Source organism: Hemiscyllium ocellatum, chromosome 4, assembly GCF_020745735.1.
Source record: "Hemiscyllium ocellatum isolate sHemOce1 chromosome 4, sHemOce1.pat.X.cur, whole genome shotgun sequence".
Classification (NCBI taxonomy): domain Eukaryota; kingdom Metazoa; phylum Chordata; class Chondrichthyes; order Orectolobiformes; family Hemiscylliidae; genus Hemiscyllium; species Hemiscyllium ocellatum.
Window position 1 is genome coordinate 3,445,985 of NC_083404.1, and position 26,493 is coordinate 3,472,477.

Below are 26,493 nucleotides of genomic sequence, written 5' to 3' on the forward strand. Positions count from 1 at the left end.
TGTATGCATATGAGGTATATGAAAAAAGCTGGTATTTAACTGCTATCCTGGATATATGATTCAAAAAGGGTGTTGCTGGAAAAGCGCAGCAGGTCTGGCAGCATCGGAGGAACAGGAGAATCGACGTTTTGGGCATAAGCTCTTCATCAATTCTCCTGCTCCTCGGATGCTGCCTGACCTTCTGTGCTTTTCCAGCAACACCCTTTTTGACAGTGACTCTCCAGCATCTGCAGTCCTCCCTTTTTCCTATCCTGGGTATATGGACCAAAGAATCTTTTCCAAATAGCGTAAGCGGTGCTTGAATTTCAATATATGAATCCTTTGTCAATGTGCAATTTGATGTCAACGTGGGACAAAGTGATTGTCATCACCCTCAAAGAGTTTACACAGGAACAGCTTTGAAGAACTCATTGCATTGCAGCACAATTATTGGGACAAACCAGCTCAAAGGTTAAAAAATCACACAACACCAGGTTATAGTCCAACAGGTTTAATTGGAAGCACTAGCTTTTGGAGCGACGCTCCTTCATCAGGTGGTTTGTATACCCCAGTCCAACACCGGCATCTCCAAATCATCAGCTCAAAGGGGGAAGTCTAAATTCAGAATGCTTCAGTTCATGCAACTAATCAACTTTCCAATCAGTTGGAAAGGTTTCTATGCCCTGTGTGTGATAGGTATTAAGAAGCAGAAATGTTTTCATTTATAAAATGTCATGATTTCAGGTCCTTTTAATGTCTGTATTAATAATTAGATAATCCATTTCAAGATATTTCGGAGTGCCGACTGGGACTGGATGCTTACTTTGTCCTGGGGTTTTGATTAGATTACTTACAGTGGGGAAACAGGCCCTTCGGCCCAACAAGTCCACACCGACCCTCCGAAGCACAACCCACCCATACCCATTCCCTTACATTCACCTAACACTACGGGCAATTTAGCATGGCCAATTCACCTAATCTGCATATCTTTGGACTGTGGGAAGAAACCAGATACCCGGAGGAAACCCACACAGTCACAGGGAGAATGTGCAAACTCCACACAGACAGTCGCCTGAGGCAGGAATTGAACCTGGGTCTCTGGCGCTGTGAGGCAGCAGCGCTAACCACTGTGCCCCGTGCCATGGCGTGCGAGCAGGGAGAAGGGTTACAGGAGGTGAGCTGTTTGTCTGCAGTGTAGCAGCATGACACAGGCTGTCATATGAGGCAGGCAGCCTCTGTACCTGTGAGACCCACATGGTTTTGACACTGATTTATTGCAGGATGTTAGAGAGATCTTAGTGGCTGTTGCCTGTGATTGTGCCTGACCCCCTGCAATGCTTTGAGCTGCTGGCAGTGAACTTAATCCTCTCCTGAACTGTCAATTCCTCTTTCCTGGGAAGGTTGTGGCATGGGCTCCTCCTGGATTTTCTGCAGCCCCTCTGATGACGGAGATCTCGTGATGGTTTTAGATTGGGACTTCCAGAAGACCACCTCTCTACAGATAAAGGAAGAGCAAAATCTGCATAAGTCAGGATGATGTAAGATGTGCAAATGATCTTTCCACATCACTGCAACTCATTCACTTTGGGGGCAAAGATTTTAGGGCTAGCTGATGTTGATGTACACTAACTGTGTTATTACAGTCATGTGCACCCACCTGTGGGGAGAGTGTATCTGAACCCCAGAACACTGTCTGATGGAATTCATCAGTGGGAGTTTTCTTGTGATTGTAACCAGCTAAGCGCATGTCACTTTCCTGATTTGAGTTTTGTTAATGGTGGAGAGTTTTTGATGGTTTAGGAGGTGAGCTCTAACCTTGCTAACCAGTCTCCCATGAGGAATCTTGTTGAGCACCTTACTGAAGTCCAGATAGATCACATCCACCGCTCTGCCCTCAATGATCCTCTTCATTACTACTTTTTAAAAATTCAGTCAAGTTTGTGAGACATGATTTCCCACACACAAAGCCCTGCTGACTATCCCTAATGAAAGGGGGTGGTGATTTGATGCTATTCGGATGGTCAGTTCAGACTCAATGGGCTGAATTACCTCTGTCTGCACTGTAGGAATTGTACAATGTTGATGCTAGAGTCCTTAGGGTATTGCTGTCGAAAGTTAAGCCCTGATCTTCCTTTGTTGACATTGGTCATTACAAGGCTGTTACAGGGTCTGATTGCTATCTGTTATTTATCAGCAGAATCCTGTATAGACCAGCTTGCTGAGCAGAGGGATTGTAAATGGAGCTGAACTGCAGGGAGTGAATAGTGACCAAGCTCCAACTCTCAGAGATCGAAAGCCATTGGCCAATCAGCTGGTGATTGTTAGGTGGAGGACAATTCCCTGAAGATGAATGAGGTCTTTGCAGCACAGTGTTACCATCCCTAACTCTGCCTGGGTTCCCTGGCACCTAACCTGATATCCCTGAACAGATTGGTTTTAAAGATAAAACAAATTACAGGGGGGTGTTACTTTTTTAAGGATGTCTCAGGCTGCAATGACTGACCTCACCTGGCAAAAATGACCTATTTGGACAGTATGACCTTTTGATAGCCCTACAGCAATCCTTCCTGTGCCCAGTTAATTCACTGGTGTTATTCCTGCCTGCCACTTCCTCAAGGAGGATGTACAGGAGGGGACCCTCCTCAAAACCTGCCACTGGCCACTTCTATTGTTCCTCAAGAAAAAATGTATCACATTGAATGCGTTCTAAATTTTAAATAATCATTATTGATTTAAAAAGCTTGTCAAATCATGCCCAATTCCTACCATACAGCTACATCACCAATTAGACCAACAATGCTCACATATTGGAGTATAAATTCAGACCCTGGGTGAGGTTCTGGTTGTTTGCTTTAATGTGGAGTCAGTCTATGCCCGAACTCTGGGTTGAGAGTGTACCTTCCCTGTATGAGTGTGAAGTGAACACTCGTTGAGCACAACTATGGGGGTGATTTTGCTGAAAAGTGTTTGTTCAAACATTGCCTGGAGAGTTGAATGACTTGTGTCTTTTGCTACGCTACTGAAGTGGAAGCAGGGTTATGGTAAAGTGCTGAGCCACAACACTTGCATTTTGAACACAAAAAAAAAACAAAACAATTCAAATTAATGCTGTAAATCTGATTGGAAAGAATATTTGTGGGAAATACTCACCAGGTCAGATAGAATTTGTACTTTGATCACAGTAAGATTTGTCAAGATTGTATATATCACCATCAAAGAAGATCTAAAGGCAGGGAAACTCAATCTGCAATCCGGATTTATGAGATAACAAAATAATTACTGTAAAATAATAACTAAGAACTGTAGATGATAAAGATATGAAACAAAAGCAGAAAGTGCTATAGAAACCCAGTGAGTTTGGTCATTCTGTAGACAGTGAAACAGAGTTAGCGTTTGAGTCCAGTAACCTTTTGTTAGCTCTGAATAGTTTCTTCCACACAGATGCTGCCAGACCTGCTGAGTTTCTCCAGCACTTTCTGTTTTGAGAAAGCAATTTCTGTGTTTACGTTTAGCCACCAGGTGTCACCATTGTGCTTGATGACAATTGAGAACGACTGAAACTAATTGTTTATTACAGTCATGGAGACGTACAGCAGGGAACTACACCCTCCGGTCCAACTGGCCCATGCTGACCAGATATCCGAACCTAATCTAGTCCCATTTACCAGCACCGGCCCATATCCCTCCAAAGCCTTCCGATTCATATACCCATTCAGATGCCTTTTAAACGTTGCAATTGTACCAGCCTCCACCACTTCCCCGGCAGCTCATTCCATACACGTACCACCCTCTGTGTAAAAAAGTTGCCTCTTAGATCCCTTTTAAACCTTTCCCCTCTCACCTTAAAACTATGCCCTCTAGTTCTGGACTTTCCCACCCCAGGGAAAAGACTTTGTTTATTTACCCTATCCATGCCCCTCATGATTTTATAAACCACTACAAGGTCACCCCTCAGTTTCTGACACTACAGGGAAAATAAGTCCCAATTTATTCAGCCTCTCTCTGTAGCTCAAATCCTCCAACCCTGGCAACATCCTTGTAAATCTTTTCTGAACCCTTCCAAGTTTCACAACATCTTTACGATAGGAAGGAGACCAGAATTGCACACAATATTCCAACAGTGGCCTAACCAATGTCCTGTACAGCCGTAACATGACCTCCCAACTCCTGTACTCAATACTCTGACCAATAAAGGAAAGTATACCAAGTGCCTTCTTCACTATCCTATCTACCTGTAACTCCACTTTCAAGAAGCTATGAACCTGCACTCCAAGGTCTCTTTGTTCAGAAACACTCCCTAGGACCTTACCATTAAGTGTATAAGGCCTGTTAAGATTTGCTTTCCCAAAATGCAGCACCTCACAGTTATCTGAATTAAACTCCATCTGCCACTTCTCAGCCCATTGGCCCATCTGGTCCAGATCCTGTTGTAATCTGAGGTAACCCTCTTTACTGTCCACTACACCTCCAATTTTGGTGTCATCTGCAAACTTACTAACTGTACCTCTTAAGCTCTCATCCAAATCATTTATGTAAATGACGAAAAGCAGTGGACCCAGCACCGATCCTTGTGGCACTTCACTGTTCACAGGCCTCCAGTCTGAAAAACAACCCTCCACCACCACCCTCTGTCTTCTATTTTGAGCCAGTTCTGTATCCAAATGGCTAGTTCTCCCTGTATTACGTGAGATCTAACCTTGCCAACCAGTCTCCCATGGGGAATCTTGTCGAACGCCTTACTGAAGCCCATATAGATCACATCTACTGCTCTGCCCTCATCAATCCTCTTCATTACTTCTTTAGAAAAATTCAATCAAGTTAGTGGACCAGATTTCCCATGCACAATGTTGATGATCTGTAATCAGTCTTTGCCTTTCCAAATACATGTACATCCTCTCCCTCAGGATTCCCTCCAACAACTTGCCCATCACTGAGGTCAGGCTCACTGGTCTATAGTTCCCTGGCTTGTCCTTACCACCCTTCTTAAACAGTGGCACCACGTCTTCCGGCACCTTACCTGCGACTATTGATGATACAAATGTCTCAGCAAGAGGCCCAGCAATCACTTCTCTAGCTTCCCCCAGAGTTCTAGGGTACACCTGATCAGGTCCCAGGGATTTATCCACCTTTATGCCTTTTAAGACATCTGATATCTCCTCCTCTGTAATGTGGACATATTTTAAGATGTTGTTATTTATTTCCCTACATTCTATATCTTCCATGTCTTTCTCACAGTAAACACTGATGCAAAATACTCATTCAGTATCTTCCCCATCTCCTGCGGTTCCACACATAGTCTGCCTTGCTGATCTCTGAGGGACCCTATTCTCTCCCTAGTTACCCTTTTGTCCTTAACGCATTTGTAGAATCCGTTTGGATTCTCCTTAACCCTATTTGCCAAAGCTACCTCATGTCCCCATTTTGCCCTCCTGATTTCTCTTTTAAGTATACTCCTACTGCCTTTATATTCTGCTAAGGATTCACTCGATCTCTTCTGTCTATACTTGACATATGCTTCCTTCCTTTTCTTAACTAAAACCTCAATTTCTCTAGTCATCCAGCATTCCCTACACTTACCACCCTAACACTATTCATTGTCAACCACAGAAATATCTGTCTGTGCCTCTGATATAGCATCCCCTATCACAATTGATCGTTGTAACCTGGCATAACCCTCATTCCATTACAGCGTGTCTTGATACCAGAAACTTGGTTGTTCATGCTACATTCCCCTGAGACTCCATCATCCCCTACATTTCCAAAACAGCATACCCTATTGTTTGAGATGGGGATAGCCACAGGAGACTCCTGCACTACCTGCCACTCTCTCTTAGCTTTCCTGTCGTTAACCCATTCTGCCTGACTGTACCTTCAGTTTGTCTCCCTCCCTGCAACTGCCATCCATCACACCCCCTAGCTTTTGTAAATTACTCATTGCTTCTAACTGCCACTGTAACCAATCCATGTGATCCAATAGAATTCGCAACCAAAGACATTTCCTGCAGACATAATCCTCAGTAACATGGAAACACTCCCTAATCTCCCATATCCAATAGGGAGAGCACATCACTCCACTAAAGGCCATCTTAGCTCCTTCACTATCTACAGACCCAGAAAATAGCACTGTCTTACATTGTATGAATTAGGATTTTGATGAATTTGTGTTAGCTCTTAATCCCTAGATGTAATGTGCAGGTGAGTGGAATAGTTGAAACCATTGCTAACTAAACATCAACAATACATGTCATTTCCCAGAGACATGAACTGAATAATTGATTGGATTTAGGTTGAATGTGAATAGTGTGTCTTCACCAGCTCTGACTGGGAACTACTTAATGGTTTGGTCTCTAGCAAGGTGGTGCAGTACTTTGTAATGTTACTCTTTGTGCTGAACATCCTTTGAGCTGTTAAACACTTTGTTTTCAGGATCACAGAATTGTCACAGCACATGAGGAGAGTATTTGGCACACAGTGTTTGTGATAGTTCACCCATTGCCATTCTGCTGTCTTCTTCCCAGAGCCCTGCACATTGTTCCCTCACAATCACCTCATTCCATTTTCAATGTCTCCATCACACTTTGTGGCAAGTACTACAGACCCAAGTCACTCACTGCATCAAACATTTATTCCTTTTCTCACTCCCACTTCTTTTCCTAATTGCTTTAAACATGCGCCTTTTTGTTCTCAATCCTTTCATGCGTGGGAAGACTTTCTCATTGTTTTCTCTGTCCGCACCTCTCATGGTTTTGAATACTTCAGTAAGACCTCCTCTTGGTTTCTCCAATCTGTCTTTAGAGCAGAAACTCCTCATCCCTGGAACCATTCTCTTCTGCATTCTTTCCAATGTCTTCATAATGATTTAGATGCGAGCATAAGAGGCACAGTTAGTAAGTTTGCAGATGACACCAAAATTGGCGGTGTTGTGGACAGTGAAGAGGGTTACCTCAGATTACAACAGGATCTGGACCAGATGGGCTAATGGGCTGAGAAGTGGCAGATGGAGTTTAATTCAGATAAATGCAAGGTGCTGCATTTTGGGAAAGCAAATCTTAGCAGGACTTATACACTTAATGGTAAGGTCCTGGGGAGTGTTGCTGAACAAAGAGACCTTGGAGTGCAGGTTCATAGCTTCTTGAAAGTGGAGTCGCAGGTAGATAGGATAGTGAAGGCGGTGTTTGGTATGCTTTCCTTTATTGGTCAGAGTATTGAGTACAGGAGTTGGGAGGTCATGTTGCGGCTGTACAGGACATTGGTTAGGCCACTGCTGGAATATTGCGTGCAATTCTGGTCTCCTTCCTATCGTAAAAATGTTGTGAAACTTGAAAGTGTTCAGAAAAGATTTACAAGGATGTTGCCAGGGTTGGAGGATCTGAGCTACAGGGAGAGGCTGAACAGGCTGGGGCTGTTTTCCCTGAAGCGTCGGAGGCTGAGGGGTGACCTTCTAGAGGTTTACGAAATTATGAGGGGCATGGATAGGGTAAATAGATAAAGTCTTTTCCCTGGGGCCGGGGAGTCCAAAACTAGAGGGCATAGGTTTAGGGTGAGAGGGGAAAGATATAAAAGAAACCTAAGGGGCAACTTTTTCATGCAGAGGGTGGTACATGTATGGAATGAGCTGCCAGAGGAAGTGGTGGAGGCTGGTACAATTACAACATTTGAGAGGCATTTGGACGGGTATATGAATAGGAAGGGTTTGGTGGGATATGGGCTGGGTGCCGGCAGGTGGGACTAGATTGGATTGGGATATCTGGTCGGCATGGGCGGGTTGGACCGAAGGGTTTGTTCCATGCTGTACATCTCTATGACTCTATGACCTCCTTGACATGTGGTGCCCAGTCCTAGGCTCAGTACTTTCGTTCAGGCTGAGCTACTCTTTTAGTTAAATTCAAAATAACATCCTGTTTACAAACCGAGCAATGCTAATTAAAAGGAAAATGATCATAATTGAAATAACCCCTCAGCCTTTTAGAAATGATTAAGGAAAGTAACTACAGTCTGATGGATTATTATTTTTATTCTGAAATATATTGCAGTTTTCAGAAAGATGGCATCCATTTATTGTTGCTTGTAAACTATATCTGTGAATTAAACTTCAATTGCAATCCATTTTTTGTTAGTTCTTTCTGAAAGTCCATTGCAATTCTTTTTGCAGTAGAAGTGAAATTGGCCATTGCCTGTGCTATAAATAGGTTCATAGCCAAATCAGTGTCCCAGTTTCCAGTGCCCCTGACTTCCTTTACCAAGTAAATCACTGCTTAAAACTGTAAAAGGTTTTTCAGCTGACTAAACATCGGTCATTTGGGTAAAACATTTCATTGATAGGTAGATAAATAGAAGAATTGAAGGAGACGTTGTCAAGCAGGATGGAGGAAGAGACTGGAGAGTTTCCCTGGAGAAATAAACAAGGATGGTGCAGTGATTGGAACCAGGTGAATCTCATTGACTATGAGATCCCTAATTGGGGCTGTTAACCTGGGCCAATGAGGGAGCCCTGGCTGACAGGTATAAACTAAGGATTCAGGAAGTTGCCTGACTTCAGGGACTGACTCCGAGCTGACTGGTCACAGCCAATGTACTGTGCATATTAGATAAAGGGTGACTTGGTGACGGGATACCAGCCTCTGTACAGTTATTTCTGATGGGTTAATTGGATTTATAATCATTTTTCGGTTTTGTGATAAACATTGTGCACTTAAGAATTGCAGTATCTTAAATTGAACATTTTACTGCCATTGAGCCATGCTGCTTTGAGCATTCCCATTCTGAATATCAATTTTGACTGAGTGGCTGAAAAGGAGGTGAATTCCTCTTGGGAAGGATGTCACAGAATTATCTCGAACTGGAAACGTTTCTCACAGCGCATGGTGGATTACATTGCTAACCCACTATTGTATTATTTCACCCAACATATTTATAAATGTTTGCAAATAAAACAATTTATACAACAACCTCGATTATCTGAACAAGACTAGTGGAGAGTATTTTGTTCGGATAAGTGATTGTCCGGATGAGTGATTGTCCGGATGAGTGATTGTCCGGATGTGTGATTGTTTGGATAACTGATCTGACCGTAAACAAAAGAAGCCATACTGATCTAATGCTGTGCTCAACCAGAGTGTTTGTTTAAATCCACAATTTTGATGAGTCTGCTATTTAAACGAGCATTTTACAAATTACAGGTTAAACTGAGAATGACTAAACCCTTATCATTGAATAAATATATCAGGGCGGCACAATGGTTAGCACTACTGCCTCACAGCGCCAGGGACCTGGGTTCAATTCCCGCCTCAGGTGACTCTCTGTGTGGAGTTTGCACATTCTCCCAGTGTCTGTGTAGGTTTCCTCTGGGTGCTCCGGTTTCCTCCCACAGTCCAAAAATGTGCAGGTTAGGTGAATTGGACATGCTAAACTGCCCACAGTGTTAGGTGATGGGGTAGATGTAGGGGAATGGGTCTGGGTGGGTTGCTCTTTGGTTGGTCGATGTAGACTTGTTGGGGCCAAAGGGCCTGTTTCCACACTGTAAGTAATCTAATCAACAATTATATTTAAAAAATATGAAATTCCAGCATTAAACAAGGTCCTGAACAGCTTCTATGATCACAAGAGTATTTGTCAGTTTCTAGAAACTCAGTGTCACGATAGAAAAACAGAAACATCACCTTGCACATGTATTTACTTTCTCTGGCATTTTGTTCACGAACGGCCCAATAAAGTGACAGGAATACAACCCTTACTTTTGCAGAGGGCTGTGTAACGAAGCCTTACCTAAGTAATCTCCAGCTGCTGATGCTTGAGCTGCTCGTGTTTCTTCGCTTATGCCGGCGTTTTCATATTTTTTTCAGTACCAGTAACCCGAATACCTCTTTGATGTAACCTTTTATGCGGGACCTTGAGATCTTCTTCGGATAATCCGAATTTTGGATAATTGAGGTTCAGATAACCAAGTTTGTTCAGTATGCAGGTTGAATATGTGATCTTAATTGAAGTAAATAGTAATTGAATGGACACTTTAGGTTTTCTAAGGTCGAACACTATTGATTTGAATTTATTGTCTATGTGATTGTGTTTTGCATAATCATTCTTTTTGTTTCCAGATCTTTCTTCATGGGAACAATTTGAACAATCTGCATCAGCTGATCCACCCAGAATACCTTCCATCTGAGTTTGGGGGCACTCTGCCTCCCTATGACATGGGAACCTGGGCACGAATATTGCTTGGTCCAGAGTATAATGATGACACGGAATATCCCTACAGTTATTACAGTTCAATGCTGGATCACCATGATGGGGATTGTTCTCCCAAGCAAATGAAGAGGTTTGTGCAGTCTAATTATTTTACCATCGCATAAATAAATTTCCATTGCAGCTTTCAAAATCTGCCCTTCTGTTTCTGTTGTCTTGTACTGCATTTTATAATAATGTCAAATTAAAATCACCCATTAGGTTAGTGGGCAGATGAACCATGCCTTGTGGCATTGAAAGCAGACAGAGCCAGTGTGCAGACATAGGCCTGACCTGAGCTTGGCTCATCTACTGACCAGGCCTGAGGATCCACTGACCAGGCCTGAGGATCTCTACTGACCAGGCCTGAGCATCCACTGACCAGGCCTGAGGATCTCCACTGACCAGGCCTGAGCATCCACTGACCAGGCCTGAGCGTCCACTGACCAGGCCTGAGGATCTCCACTGACCAGGCCTGAGCATCCACTGACCAGGCCTGAGGATCCACTGACCAGAAAGATCAGCTGAACATTTTCCTGCTGGAGGGTTCATGACAGTAAGTGAGGGTGGGATGTGCCTGAAACTCTGGAGTTAAACAACCCCTCGACATTTGCCTTAGGCCACAACGTAAAACATGGTCACTTGGAAGGCTAGTCTGCTTCTCTGACCTCTGTGCCAATGTTGTCTCACTGCTGACGAGAGAGCGTGAGAATGCAATCAGTGAAGAAGGATCTTATAGTGAGCCCTGGAATTATTAAAGCAAATCAATTTTGTTGTATTCGACAGTACACATTTCCAAAGTGACTGTGAAATCATGATCTGAATCTGTGTCAGGAATATGAGCTGAAATTAATTTGAAAGGCTGGGTGTTTCATGCAGTCTTAGATCCAGAATCATTTCTGTATAACGTACAATGGAACCTCACCTGTAACTATACGGCGCTAAGTGGTTAGCACTGCTGTCTCACAGCGCCAGGGACCCAGGTTTGATTCCCGTCTCAGGTGACTGTCTGTGCGGAGTTTGCACATTCTCCCCGTGTCTGTGTGGGTTTCCTCCCACAGTCCAAAGATATGCAGGCTAAGTGAATTGGCCATGCTCAATTGCCTGTAGTGTAAGGTGTATTAGTCAGGGGTAACTTTTGGGTAGGGGAATTGGTCTGGGTGGGTTACTCTTTGGAGGGCTGGTGTGCACTTGTTGGGCCGAAGGGCCTTTTTCCATACTGTAGGAAATCTAATCTAAACTCTCAGGGAGAAATTTAGACTTCACTGTCACACTAAGTCCAATTCCATCCTGGAGAAAGTGAGGACGGCAGATGCTGGAGATGGGAATTGAGAGTGTGGTGCTGGAAAAGCACAGCAGGTCAGGCAGCATCCAAGGAACAGGAGAATCGACGTTTCGGGCATAAGCCCTTCATCAGGATTGCTGATGGATGCTGTCTGACCTCTGCTTTCCCAACACCCCACACTTTCAACTCCGATTCCACCTTCTCTGTTTTTGTGAAACAATTCCTTACTTCTGTTGGGAGTCTTGCTACCCTCTTGGCTGAGATCAGAAAATGAGCCTGGAAAATGTTGACAGGGTTGGGGTGTGCCTCTACATTGGGGAGACTGAGCACCTCCTAGCAGAGCTCTTTAGGGAACATCTCTGGGACACCCGCACCAATCAACCACACCGCCCCGTGGCCCAACATTTCAACTCCCCCTCCCACTCTGCCGAGGACATGGAGGTCCTGAGCCTCCTTCACCGCCACTCCCTCACCACCAGACGCCTGGAGGAAGAACGCCTCATCTTCCGCCTCGGAACACTTCAACCCCAGGGCATCAATGTGGACTTCAATAGTTTCCTCATTTCCCCTTCCCCCACCTTACTCTGGTTCCAAACTTCCAGCTCAGCACTGTCCCCATGACTTGTCCGGACTTGTCCTACCTGCCTATCTCCTTTTCCACCTATCCACTCCACCCTCTCCTCCCTGACCTATCACCTTCATCCCCTCCCCCACTCACCCATTGTACTCTATGCTACTCTCTCCCTACCCCCACCCTCCTCTAGCTTATCTCTTCACGCTTCATGCTCACTGCCTTTATTCCTGATGAAGGGCTTTTGCCTGAAACGTCGATTTCGCTGCTCGTTGGATGCTGCCTGAACTGCTGTGCTCTTCCAGCACCACTAATCCAGAATCTGGTTTCCAGCATCTGCAGTCATTGTTTTTACCCTGAAATGTGATGAACTAACATGTGGAGCGGTGATGCACTGTGTCACTGCACTGGCCTTTATGATTGCAGTAAGGTAGATCCATTTCACTTTCCTATCACCAATTATATCAATATACTCGATTTAGTCCATATTTTGTGACTGGATGATAAAGACTCTTTAAGTGATAATTTTTCACCACTGTACCTCTATATCTTTCAGCCTATTGATCACTGCATACAAGATGTCAAAAATGATGTTTTTTTTAAAGTTATCTAGTCAGCTCACTCATGGTGTTCATCACTAGGGGTATCTCTGGTGGAATTACTACTTTTAATGGAATAACATTGGAAATGCACATAATATTTTCATGGGATTCTGCTATCTGATAAAACACTTTCCTCAAGTTGTAGACAGGATACGCAATTTTTGTAAAATGAAGAAAATAGCTTTTTACACTGGATTGTACTGTTTAAACCTTAGAGGTCAAATTGACACTCCGTAAGGAAGTGTTAGAGGAACATAAGGACGGGAGGAGTTCATTCAGCACACTGAGCCCGCTCTCTCAATCAGTTCAACCATAGCTGATCATTTATATCACTGCCATTTTTCTGCATATCCTTTGATGTGATGGTTGTTCTGCTATAACCCACGTTTCGTCAATGCAAATTCCCTGTAATGTGATTGACAAATTAGGGACAATGATTCTAAAGTGCAAACTTTTAAAAGGTGTGTTGGCTGTAACGCGATTACATCACCAACATTTTAAATGCTGTTTCTAAAGCACCATTTTTCCAAAATGTGGGGTTGCAAAAGAATGCAACCATCATGTTATAGATGACCTACCCACATCGAACAATTTCTGTTTTGAATGCTTAATAACTGACCTTCTGCAACCGCCTGGGTTAGAGACTCCCAATGGTTCATCACTCTCTGAATGAAGAAATTTCTCCTCATCTCAGTCTGAAATGGCTAACCCTTTTTATTATGAGAGACTATGTCCCCAGGTTCTGGACTTAACAGCAGGGGGAATATGGAAAGATATTATCTGTAATTGTGATGTTAAATTATTCAGCCAGCTTCTTCAAAATCTATTGGGGAGTCTTGACAACGTGGAATTCATGCTGTGAAATCAGGCTGCACAGGAACTTGAATATCAGATTTAGCCTGAGGTACTATGGAAATAGAAATGCCTGGCATCTGTTCTAACAGCTGCTGTTGATACAGTTACCAGATGACCTCATTACGAATGCTTGCCTGAGCTCCAAAGATAGATTAAGTACTTAGTCAAGTACTAAGTATCAATTTTGATACAGGAAAACACAAGCTTTATTTTATTGATTTTTTTTACCTTTTAATAGGTTATTGTTCCTTTCAATAGTATCCTTCAGTTTCTAGATTTTGTAACCAAAGATTAAGAGGTGCAAAGTGGGTAACTTTTTGTCATTGTGTTGCTGGTTAAAGCACAGCAGGTTAGGCAGCATCCAAGGAACAGGAAATTCGACGTTTCGGGCCAGAGCCCTTCTTCAGGAATGAAAGCCCTTCATCAGGGCTCTGGCCCGAAACGTCGAAGTACCTGTACCTTGGATGCTGCCTAACCTGCTGTGCTTTAACCAGCAACACATTTTCAGCTCTGATCTCCAGCATCTGCAGACCTCACTTTTTACTCGAACTTTTTGTCATTGACGCTATAAATAGTTATGGCCGATTGACACTTCTCTGAAGGTATTACCTGATCAGCTTCTTCATGCAGATGGTCAAAGCTTCTTTACTTATTGCCAGTTTCATTAATATTTCAAAAACTTGCCACAATTAACAATGGTTCATTGATTCTGCACATTGTGGATATTTGGGAGAGTAAGTATGGTATATGCATGGGTGTTAGGGAAGGGGGGGTGAGGATGAAAAGGGAGAATGAGGAGGGTGATGGAGATACCAGGAGAAGCGAGGGATCATGGGGATATGAGAGCTTGGCAGGCATTTGGTAGCTTTGGGAAAGGGGCACAAAAAGAATGGGGTATGTGGAAGAGGCAAGGAAGATAGGGGCAATATGGAAAGGAAATAGGAGATGAGGGCAGAATGGCAGGTATGAAGAACATGAGAGGCGCAAGGAGGTGAGGGCTAGACTGTGATTGACAGCAAACAAAAGGTAAATGTAATCATTGCCAATCCCCCACAAATGTCTCCAGGTGCATTTCATTAATTGGATTGATGTCCCAGTAAATTGTTTTTGGTTTTTCAGGCTGCCTTACCATCCATCTGTCTCCATAGTAATGGAGGATAAAGGCCCAACTCTGTCCTGGCCCTATCTCCCCAGGGCTCTTCGACATGGAGGCAGCTTGGTGGAGTTGGGAATGCTTCCTGACATTTCCCCGGGGAATTCCAACTCTTAATTACATCACACATTTGAACATAGTTTAAGAAGGGTTTGGCTTCGAGGCTGTATTGGTGTTTTTTTTCTCAAACATGATAATAAAATCTTCACTTCAGTGTTAATAGTACAATCAGTGACTATGTTACAGATATAGTGGCAGCTTCTAACTGGGGTAACTACACAGAGGCTGGCATTGCATCACCAAGTTAGCCTTTATTTCCAGGGAAACAGCCCTTGGCTTTCATACTGCCTCGTTCAGAGGCAGCTCTGTGTGTCAACTTCTCTGGCACTCACTTTTTAAATCTGTCAGCCAGGGCTCCCTGATTGGACAAAAATAACAGCCTCAATCAGGGAATTCGTATTCTATGAGGTCCACTTAGGTAACCCTTGTTACAATCACTCGACTAACGTTAGTATTACTGGATCACAGTGCGGTAGGAAAGCGATACTGATGACATTCCTTAGCCTGGGACCTTCCTCACTGGAGTTGACTGTAAAGTTGGTACATTGGCTGTGTTTCTCTAGATATTGTTTTCTTGCTATTTTCTTACTTGTATTTATCCCAGGTAAAGGAGGTGCCTTTCCACAGACTTCTCAACGATGGTACCAGTGAGCTTTTCTCTGATATGTTATGGAGACCTGGCCGTGGACTGGAGAAAGGTGGAATATAGAGCAGCACAGCACAAGCCCTTGATCATATCATAGACTCCCTACAGTCTGGTAACAGGCCCTTCAGCCCAACAAGACCACACTGACCCTCCAAAGGGTAACCCACCCAGGCCCATTCCCCCACTGTATTACTCTACATTTACCCCTGACTAATGCACCTAACCTACACATTATGGGCAATTTAGCATGGTCAATTCACCCTGACCTGCAAATTTGGACTGTGGGAGGAAACCAGAGCACCTAGAGCAAACCCAGACAGACACTGGGAGAATGTGCAAACTCCACACAGAGGCGGGAATTGAACCTGGGACCCTGGTGCTGTGAGGCAGCAGTGCGAACCACTGTGCCGTGCCAAGGATTGAAGAAGAGTTACACCCGACAGTATGCATCCTTTTTCCTCTTGACTAGATAATACACCTTCTGATGCTGCCTGGCTTGCTGTGTACCTCTACCTCTTGTCAGTCTCCCTCAGATTCCAGCATCTGCAGTTTCTTTGTATCTACTACCACCACTGGCGGTGTCCTCCACACACCCACCACTCTCTGTGTAAAGAACTTACCTTTGACACCTCCTTCCTCCAATCACCTTAAACTTCCTCCAATCCCCTCGCGCTAGACATTTCTGCCATGCATCCTCTCTCAAGTTTCCACAGATTTCCTGTAATGAGACGACCAGAACTGAACACAATATTCCAGGTGTGGTCTAACCAGGGGTCTGTAGAGCTGCAGCATAACCTTGTGGCTCTTAAACTGAATCCCCTGCTAATGAAAGCCAACACATCATACGCTTTCTTAACAACCCTGTCAACCTGGGTGGCAACTTAGAGGGATCTATGGACATGGAGGCCAAGATCCCTCTGTTCCTGCACACCGCCAAGAATCCTGCCTTTAACCCTTTAATGTGTATTCAAATTCGACCTTCCAAAGTGAATTACTTCACACTTTTCCAGGTTGAACTCCATCTGCCACTTCTCAGCCCAGTTCTGCTTCCTGTCAATGTCCTGCTGCAACTTACAACAGCCCTCTACGCTATCCACAACTCCACCAAACTTCGTCTCATTGGCAAACTTATTAACCCACCCTTCCATATCCTCATCCAAGTCATTTACAAAAATCACAAATAACAGGTCCCAAAACCGATCCCTGTGGAACACCACTGGTCACCGAGCTCCAGGCTGAATACTTTTCTCAACCACCACTCTTTGTCTTCTATGGGCCAGCCAATTCTGTAACCAGACAGCCAGATCTCCCTATATCCCATGCCTCCTTACGTTCTGAATGAACTTATAAAATGCCTTGCTAAAATCCATATACACCACATTCACTGCTCTACCTTCATCAATGTTTTTTGTCGCATTCTCAAAGAATTCGAAAAGGCTTGTGAGGCATGACCTGCCCCTCACAAAGCCATGCTGACTGTCTCTAATCAAACTATGGTTTTTCTTCTCCAACAATTTGCCCACTACTGATGTAAGGCTGACTGGTCTGTAATTCCCAGGGTTAGCCCAATGCCCTTGCTTGAACAAGGAAATAACATTTGCCACCCTCCAATCTTCTGGCACTACTCCAGTGGACAGTGAAGACAGAAAGAGCATCACCAAAGGCGCAGCAATCTCTTCCCTCACTTCCTGTAGTAGCCTTGGGTATATCCCATCTGGCCCAGGGAATTTATCTATCTTTACATTTTTCAAAATTTTCAACACATGCACCTTCTTAACATCAACCTGTTCCAGTATATCAGTCTGATTCATGCTGTCCTCAGATATATTAAGGCCCCTCTCACTAGTGAATACTGAAACATTCATTAAGGACCACCCCTACTTCCTCCAACTCTAGGCACCAATTCCCTCCACTATCCCTGATCAGCCTTACCCTCACTCTGGCCATTCTCTTGTTCCTCGCTTAAGTGTAGAATGCCTTAGGGTTTTCCTTAATCCTACCCACTAAAGCTTTTTCACGCATCCTTCTCACTCTCCTAAGTCCATTCTTCAGTTCCTTCCTGGTTACCTTGCAACCCTTTAAATCCCTACCTGATCCTTGCCTCCTCAACCTTAAGTAAGCTTCCTTCTTCCTCTTGACTAGATGTTCCACATTTCTTGTTATCCAAGGTTCCTTTATCCCACCATTCCTTCCTTGTCTCAGTGGGACAAACCTATCCAGCACTCACAGCCAGTGCTCCCTAAACAACCTCCACATTTCTGTTATGCATTTCCCTGAGAACATCTGTTCCCAATTTATGCTCCACAGTTCCTGCCCAATAGCCTTGTGATACCCCCTCCACCAATGAAATATTTTCCCATACCGTCTGCTCCTGTCCATCTCCATGACTATAGCAAAGGTCAGGGAGCTGTGTTCACTATCACCGAAATGGCCTCCCACCGAGAGATCTGACACCTGGCATGGTTCGTTGCCAAGCGCTAAATCCAATATCCTCCTCTCTAGTCGGCCTATCTACATATTGTGTCAGGAACCCTTCCTGGACTCACCTGACAAAATTGCTCTATCCAAACTAGATTACTTACAGTGTGGAAACAGGCCCTTCAGCCCAACAAGTTCCACACTGACCCGCCGAAGCGCAACCCACCCAGACCCATTCCCCTAACACTACAGGCAATTTAGCATGGCTAATTTACCTAACCTGCACATTTTTTGGATTGTGGGAGGAAACCGGAGCAAACCCACGCAGACATGGGGAGAATGTGCAAACTCCACACAGAGAGTTGCCTGAGGCGGGAATTGAATCCAGGTCTCTGGCGCTGTGAGACAGCAGTGCTAACCACTGTGCCCCACATGTTGAACTAAGTAGGTTCCAATCAATATTAGGGAAGTTAAAGTCACCCAGGACAATGACCTTATTACTTTCCAAAATCTGCCTCCCAATCTGCTCCTCTGTGTGTCTGCTTCTATTGGGGGACCTGTTGAAAACTCCCAGTAAAGTGACTGCTCCTTTCCTGTTTCTGACTCTTCCCGTGCAAGTGAAATAGAATCAATTCACTTTTTTTTAGATTACAGATCATTGGCTTTGATGGCCACAGTGAGTGATGTTATAGAAGACCACAGTGAGTGATATTATAGAAGACCACAGTGAGTGATGTTATAGAAGACCACAGTGAGTGATATTATAGAAGACCTCAGTGAATGATGTTATAAAAGACCACTGTGAGTGATATTACAGAAGACCACAGTGAGTGATATTATAGAAGACCACAGTGAGTGATATTATAGAAGACCACAGTGAGTGATGTTATAAAAGACCACAGTGAGTGATGTTATAAAAGACCACAGTGAGTTATGTTATAAAAGACCACAGTGAGTGATATTGTAGAAGATCACAGTGAGTGATATTATAGAAGACCACAGTGAGTGATATTGTAGAAGACCACAGTGAGTGATATTATAGAAGACCACAGTGAGTGATGTTATAGAAGACCACAGTGAGTGATATTACAGAAGACCACAGTGAGTGATGTTATAGAAGACCACAGTGGGTGATATTATAGAAGACCACAGTGAGTGATGTTATAGAAGCTCTCATTACGAGTTAGAGTAATGAGCAGAGGATTGAAGTAAAATTCTGAAGAACAGCAAGTGTGGATTCATGGTGGAGAGTTTGTGTCAATTGAAGTTAGTTATTTTCTTTGAAAGTATGACAAAAGAGCTTGTCAAGTCAATGAGTATGTTGAATTTGGGTTTCATTCAGGTCTTTGACCCAGCTCGTCCTGGAAATGATCTGTAGCCAACATGTGATTGAATGGCTGATAGATGTAATTATGTAGAGGTCGTGACCAACCTGGGAACATGTTACATCTGGATTCCCGCTGAGGTCTGTTTGTTCAGTGAGCTTCAGAATAATGTGGGGCAAGGAGTCACAATCTCATCGGCTAACTTTACAGGTGATCGAGTTTCTGAAGGTAGTAGTCTCCAAACCTCAAAGTGGATAAGAGCTATAAGAGGATTTGGATATCCCGGGAAATTGGTTACATGGATATTTAGATGGCAAATTCGCTGTAAATAAAAATCAGAGTCCTTTAGATGGGCATGAAAAACAACCTCCCAGAAGGTATGTAAATGTCTAAAATATACAGGGGAAATTATTGAGATTTGGAAATCATGATTAACGATAAATTGGAGGCACCACAACAAAACTAGGAGGAATGGAATAAATAAATCAGCCATTGCTACCTGTTAACGGTTAAATGGTGAATTAATTGGTCACTTTCTATGTCATTGATACAAGGACATGTGGAATACTGTGCACAGCTGCGGCTACTGAAATACACAAAAGATGATTGGAAAGATTAAAAGGTGATAGATAAGAACGATTTGGAGATGCCGGTGTTGGACTGGGGTGTACAAAGTTACAAATCACACAACACCAGGTTATAGGCCAACAGGTTTAATTGGAAGCACTAGCTTTCGGAGCGACCCTCCTTCATCAGGTGGTTGTGACATTTACTCGATTTACATCCTTCATGATTTCATAAACCTTTATAAGACCAGTTTCATCCTGCGATCAGTTCTAGTAGGTTTTTCATCTTCACTCTCAGACATACTGAACTGTTAATTGTACACGAGGTTCTTTTGAGAATTTCACAGCTCACAGACCAGCCCTGAGCCTGGACTCCAACAGAGGGCATCTGCTCATGAATGTTTACAGTCTTCTCCATATAGAACATGCCAATAACTTGCCTTGATAATAATACAGCTAAAATAAAGTCTAACGTGTACTGTCCTCTCTGTTTCTATCTCACACCTTCATTGATTTACTCAATTGCCTGTAACCTTGGTCTTCTTGCGGTGACTCCTGAACTGACCTGACTCACTGACAAAAACCTTGCAATAGTCCCTCCCCTATTGAGCAGAATTGTATGTCATTTCCTAGCAACACTTCAAACTGCGTGGTCCATAAATGCTGTCACTCATAGATTGCTGTCTTACTCAGTACAAAGAATGGATGCACATAGAGAATGTCATCACGTATAACATTGTGACAATGCATTAATTATCCAACACAAAGATAGGCCAGATGGCTCAAATGATCTATGCAGTTCTTTATAAACCACACCCCTCATTCCTTCTATCTACTCCATCTCAGTCTTTCAATATCTCTTTCCTATCTACAATGTAGTTTCCTTTTGAAAGCACCTTCTATACCACTAACAATAACCATTTCCTGTGTTAATAAGATCCACATTCTAAGTATGCTTCAAGTGAAGATGTTTCTCCTCACTTTCCAATCTTGTGTTTATTAATGACTCATATTTCTGAATCCTCACCTTCGATTCTCCCACAAGGAAAGTCTCCTCTCCATGCTGACCCTATCAAACTCTTTCAGAACTTGGAGGAACACCAATAAATGTCACCAGTAAATGTCTTCTTTCTAAAGAAAAAGAACTTCTAAACTTGTCAGTTCTTCTTGCTAGCTGTAACATTTCAGTTCTGTTACTATCCTTGTAAATCTTTCTTTGCATTTTCTTCAGTGGGTTTCTGTCCTCTTTATGGAAACCAGACAGTGCACGGTACCCCCAAGTACCATCTGACCAGAGTTCTATTCAAGTTGAACAGAATTTACTACTTTTCAATTCTCTAACCTTAACAATAAATCATCGCTTTGTGAACATTGCAGCTGTTTTGTGAGCTGTGATTGGCTTCGTTCCCCTGTATTATTAGACTCCTTTGCTTTTCTACACATTTTGTTCCTTATTTTCAAAGGTTTAGGTGATGTTATTATTTTTGTGACTGAAGTGCACCACCTCAGTTAACTCATCTGTCACTTTGTTACCTCTTGGCAAGTTTTCTAATTCCTTCTTGTAATATACTGTTTATTTTTCCTCAACCCCCAGTTTGGTATCACCTGTAGATTTTGATATTCAGTTAGTTATTTCTTAATTCAAATCACTGATTTAATATCAAGCAGCATGATCTCCTCTGGAGTACTATTATTACCTAACTCCAATCTGAATAACTACTTTATATATCTTCACTCTATTTCCTAATTTTTTTATCTAATGTGCTATCCATTCAGCGATATGCCCCTGACTCGACATGTCCTGACCTTTATCATAAATATACCTTGTGCTAACTGAACAAACACCTTTTAAAAATGACTTCTTACTGCAGTACTACTGACTCCTTTTTATAAACAAGCTCTTTGAAGAATTTAACTTTCTCTAGATCCTTCCTTTAGTCAAGGGTCCAGTACCTTGTGTGAAGTGTTGGATGCAGGTACAGTCACAACATTGAAATGACATTTGAACAGGGACATGAACAGGAAAGGATTACAGGGACATGGACCAAGTGCAGGCAATTGGGATTCATGTAGTTTAGTTTGGGAAGCCTGGTCACACGACTGCATTGAATAGAAGAGTCGATTTTAGGGCTGTATGACTCTCTGACACAATGTGACACATCTGACATGCCGACTGGGAGAAAGTGAGGACTGCAGATATTGGAGATCAGAGTCAAAAGGTTTGGTGCTGGAAAAGCGCAGCAGGTCAGGCAGCATCCGAGGGGCAGGAGAGTCGATGTTTCGAGCATAAACTCTTCATCCCAGATCCAACCCTCCAACTCAGCACCACCCTCTTGAACTGTCCTACCATCCATCTTCCTTCACATCTATCCACTCCACCCTCCCCTTTGACCTATCACCATCACCCCCACACCTTCATCTACCTATCGCTTCTCTGTTACCTTCCCCTCCCCCCCACCCCCAGCTCCATCCACTTCCCAGTTATCTCTCAGTCCCTGAACCCACAAGCCTCATTCCTGATGAAGGGCTGATGGCCAAATCATCGATTCTCCTGCTCCTTGGATTCTGCCTGAGTGGCTGTGTTTTTCCAACGCCATACCTTTAGACTCGGATATGCTGATAGATGTGAATGATGGTCATACCCCCTTAGTACCACAGTCCAGCACAAAACCCGAAATGTATATTATGATCCTGAGGGGGAGGGGGACCTGTTAAATTTACATTATGATGTGGTTGGGGACCAGAAACTTTGTTACATTAAAATTTCACAGTTTTAATTCCAGTGACGTAAAAACAGAGTAAAGCCATAAGATTCTACAGCTTGGCATCAATACAATGAACAGCCACAATGTTAGAAAAGTCTCCTACATCTCTAATGGATGTTAATTGCGAACATTAGAATCGAGGTAAATATAGGGAACAGACAAACTGTGGTGGAACACTCCACAGAAAATTTCCGATAGCGGGTGGAGTAAAAACAGATTGAATGGAATTTTCAGCAGCCTCCCAGACCCCCTGACATTGTTGGTCACCAAATCTCATTCATACTTTGTTTATTCACAAGTGATTTCAAATCCTCACTTTCAAATATCTAGCTTCTGAACTCCCTCGAACAGAACCCAAACTTGCCCGGCCTGAGGGGCTGAACTGCCAGTTGATGAGCAGCGAAGATTCCTGGCAGGTGCCTAATTACTGTCTCAATTTCAAATGTTTAACTTTTATCACATTGTGTCTCACCTTGAAATTTCCTGGCCTCTCCCAGGCAGGGCGTCATGCTCATGTCTTCCAGCCAAGCTGACCCACTGCTGACTGAGAGTGTGGGAGGGAGGGAGTGAGAGAGAGACAGTGAGAGAGTGACAGTGTAAATGAGAGAGTGTGTGTGTGTGTTTGAGTGTGAGAGTATGAGTGAGTGTGTGTGAGTGTGTGTAAGCATATGTGCGTGTGAGTGTGTGTGTGTGTGTGTGTGAGTCTGTGTGAGTGAGTGTGTGTGTGTGTGTGAGTGTGTGTGAGCATGCATGTCCTTGAGTGTGAGTGGGTGTGTATATGTGTGAGTGTGTGAGTATGATTGTGTGTGAGTATGATTGCGTGAGTTTGTGTGAGTGTGTGTGTGTGTGTATGAATGTGTGTGTGAGTGTGAGTGTGCGTGTGTGAGAGTATGAGTGCGTGTGTGAGTGTGAGAGCATGCTGATCAGCTGATACTCATGCACAGACCCTACCTGCTCAGCCCATGTGGATGCTGACCCTCACTCTGGTCGGTCCAGGCCAGACACTGGTCACTGGTTGAATCCGAGCTCCCTGCTGCTGCTCTGAGCAGAACTGCTCTCCTCACGGCTGCCTTTTCCCTCGGGCATGGAGCGAGTGAAAGTCAGCACTATGGAGTCACCTTCTCTGACTTTCTGTCGCTTTCTGACAGACCGACTCACTGTTGAACTGCTGTTCAGTGAGCCGTGAACTGTTTTGAGTGACTTCATATTTCTCAAAGAAAAACCCCAAGCTTTATTCCTGGGCAGGATCAAATGTTATATGCAGTGGAACACCCAATATCCAAAATATTAACAAAGTCTTGTGATATTTTGTGACGTTAGAACAAGTTGTAATAAATGCAGGTGAACAAAAACAGAAACAATATGGTGCTGTGTAATAGTCACAGAATTCCTGCCGATGGGATTTGCCGAGAGACTCATGTTTTGCTGTTGATTTCACATCTCACTGACCAGGGAAAGTGAAGCTGTGATTACATTCTCAATCTCAGTGTCCAAATGTTGGTTACATTTTAGTATTAGCTAAGTACCCATCTTTAATCTTAAGTTTCTGGTTTTTGTTAACACATTTTAGCCTGATCTGAACCTGATCTGAATTGGAGTCACTGAATTGTGAAATAGTTTCATATTGTTTCCTCTGATGTGAAGTGAAAGAGATGGAGACTTTATCCTCAGATTGCAAAGCAAACAAATGGGCAATTTGAAGACGTTTATTTCCAGTACAAAATCCACTCACATTGATGCACAATCTTTCAAGTTAGTTCAGATGTTTTCTGCACCACAGACTGGGATACAGGACTGAAACATCACACTTTGATGGCTCAAAATGTGGTCTGCTTAGCGACTTTTAAAATGGATGTGTTACATCACGTATTTGAAACATGTAGCTTTTTAACCATCATGGGTTGGACCGAAGGGTCTGTTTCCATGCTCTACGTCTCTATGTATGCTGCTGGACTGTGTACTGATCTTCAAAGTAAATCATCCTTTAGTTTTTCCTTACCATAGAATCCATACAGTGGGGAAACAGGCCATTTGGCCCACTCAGTCTATACTGACCCTTTGAAAAGCATCCCACACAGACACACTCCCTACCTCTGCATTTCTCATGGCTAACCCACCTAGCCTGTGTATCCCTGGATACAAGGGGTACTTTAGCATGGCCAACCCACCCTAACCTGCACATCATTTGGACCAGGGGAGGAAACCCACACAGTCACTCCAGGCTGGAATTGAACCCAGGACCCTTGTGTTGTGAGGCAGCCATGTTAATCGTTGAACCACCATCGTACCCTGTAGCTGTAACTTCCAGATAGTTCACAGTTTCAAAACCATGTAAGTGAAGTTCAAAACAAATGCTTCAATCATTTTTGCGAAAGCATGGTATAGGAGTTTCTCGTGAGAATGTCCAGGCCAATGGCACCGTTCTTGGATGAGGTGTTATATGGAGAAGGATGCTGCACTATCGGTGCCAGACACCTTCTGGGTTATCTGACCTCAGTCAGGACAGCAATACAATGTTACATGTGATCTCGGCTCCTCTCAGCACAGAGAAGGGAAATGAGGCAAGCACTGTTTCTGACTGAGAGGCAGTGACTTCCCCCGGATATTGGTGCAGAGCTGTGTCGTGTGTCTGGAGGTAGATTGATAGTGTCTCCCCTGGGATTAACCCACTTGCTGAACCTGCTGTATAATCCCGTGCCTCCGGAAGGACCATTGAGTGAAGTGTTAGAGAAACCGAGGTATTGACTTTGTAGGGAACTGTGTCATATTAAAGATGGGGAGGAAGAGTGGGATCAACATTTAAAGCACTGAAAATTCTTTACTACGTGAACCCAAAATTTAATGGTAAATTTCCTCCAAAAATATTATTTTAAACTGAGTAGAATGTAGAGAACAAATAGCAAGTGATCTCTGATGTGACTTAAGAGACTGGTGTTGATCTCTCTCATTCCTACCCAGTCTCACTGCGGCTGGAATTCCTTCTAATCGCCACAATAATCCCTTGGTTACCGTCAGTAATTATTTCCATTTCCAAGTGATTATTCATGGTTCAGTTAAAGGGCACTGCATATATCAGTGCTTGATTGGCAGACAAAGTAACAAAGGAGAAAGATTTAATGTGCTATATTCCAAATGGCTAATACAGAGGCTTCACATTACAATGGGCGACGTACCCTTTGAACTCTTTCTAGTCCTCCCTTCCCTCCCTCCAATTCCACACACCCTGCATATCATCAAGCTGGCCAGAAATATCTATTCAGAAACTGATGGAGACCTATGTCAGGATAAGAATTATTTGATGAGGAAATGTGTTGGACAGCTAAATCAGGAATTGTAACTTGTCTTTTTTACCTTGATGTGCTGTGATTGCTAGAAGCAGTTCGCTCTTTTTGAATTTTGGATTTTCAACAATACTAATGTATTGCATTTTCTCCTTCAGTTTAATCCTGTCTCACACTCTGCTCTCCTGAAGCTAGGAGCTGTTTTGTCATTTCTCTTTGTATCGCCCTGAAGTAGGGAACCTTTCCTTATTTCTTACCATCCCTTTAAAGGATTTACTTTTTCATTCTAATTAGCTCCTTTCTTCGGTGATGTAGTCACATGGTAACATTACCTTCTTCTGTTTGGGTTGATGTATTTAGGGCTTACAGGAACAGAATTAAAAGATGCTATCGTTATCCTGAATTATCAACCGAACTAAACTCAGAGCTGCAAGGAAAACACTCCCTTCATTGAGACCACAGCATTGAAATTATCACAAGGTCTAGCTGACAAAAAACAGATATTGCTGGAGAAACTCAGCAGGTCTGGCAGTAGCTGGAGAGAGCGAAAGCAGTGTTAATGTTTTGGGTCCAGTGACGCTTCTTCAGAAGTGATATAACTTTTTTTTTCAAAATAATTGAAACAAACAGAAAGCTCTCCTTTATATGAGACACTTTCTGCCGATTGGTGAGGGCACCTTCATAAACAGGCCATTCCTACCCTTTTTCCTACCTTTCAGATTTCGGGGGGGGGGGGGGGGGGGGGGGAGAGGTGGGGAGGTACTGG

The 26,493-nt window shown here is 43.4% G+C and overlaps 1 protein-coding gene and 1 long non-coding RNA gene across 5 annotated transcripts in view; one reads left to right on the plus strand and one right to left on the minus strand.

Moving 5' to 3' along the window:
• The window catches only part of LOC132810363 (uncharacterized), a 32,462-nt gene extending 8,828 nt beyond the window's left edge, over positions 1-23,634 (minus strand). Inside the window, exons 1-4 of one of the 3 annotated variants that reach the window (XR_009642804.1) lie at positions 23,398-23,634; positions 22,919-22,990; positions 15,993-16,090; positions 490-1,474 (exon numbers count right to left, since the gene is read on the minus strand). This is a non-coding gene — a long non-coding RNA (uncharacterized LOC132810363). Of the gene's footprint in view, positions 1-489; positions 1,475-15,992; positions 16,091-22,918; positions 22,991-23,397 lie in introns of those variants that run through there. The other 2 variants (XR_009642803.1, XR_009642802.1) reach the window with 2 other exon arrangements.
• Positions 1-26,493, plus strand: part of LOC132810337 (clavesin-1-like) — a 118,439-nt gene that overhangs the window by 66,892 nt on the left and 25,054 nt on the right. For both annotated transcript variants that reach the window (XM_060822650.1, XM_060822651.1), the window contains exon 5: positions 10,074-10,294. In XM_060822650.1, the coding sequence (XP_060678633.1) occupies positions 10,074-10,294 (221 nt within the window). The remainder of the gene's footprint in view (positions 1-10,073; positions 10,295-26,493) is intronic.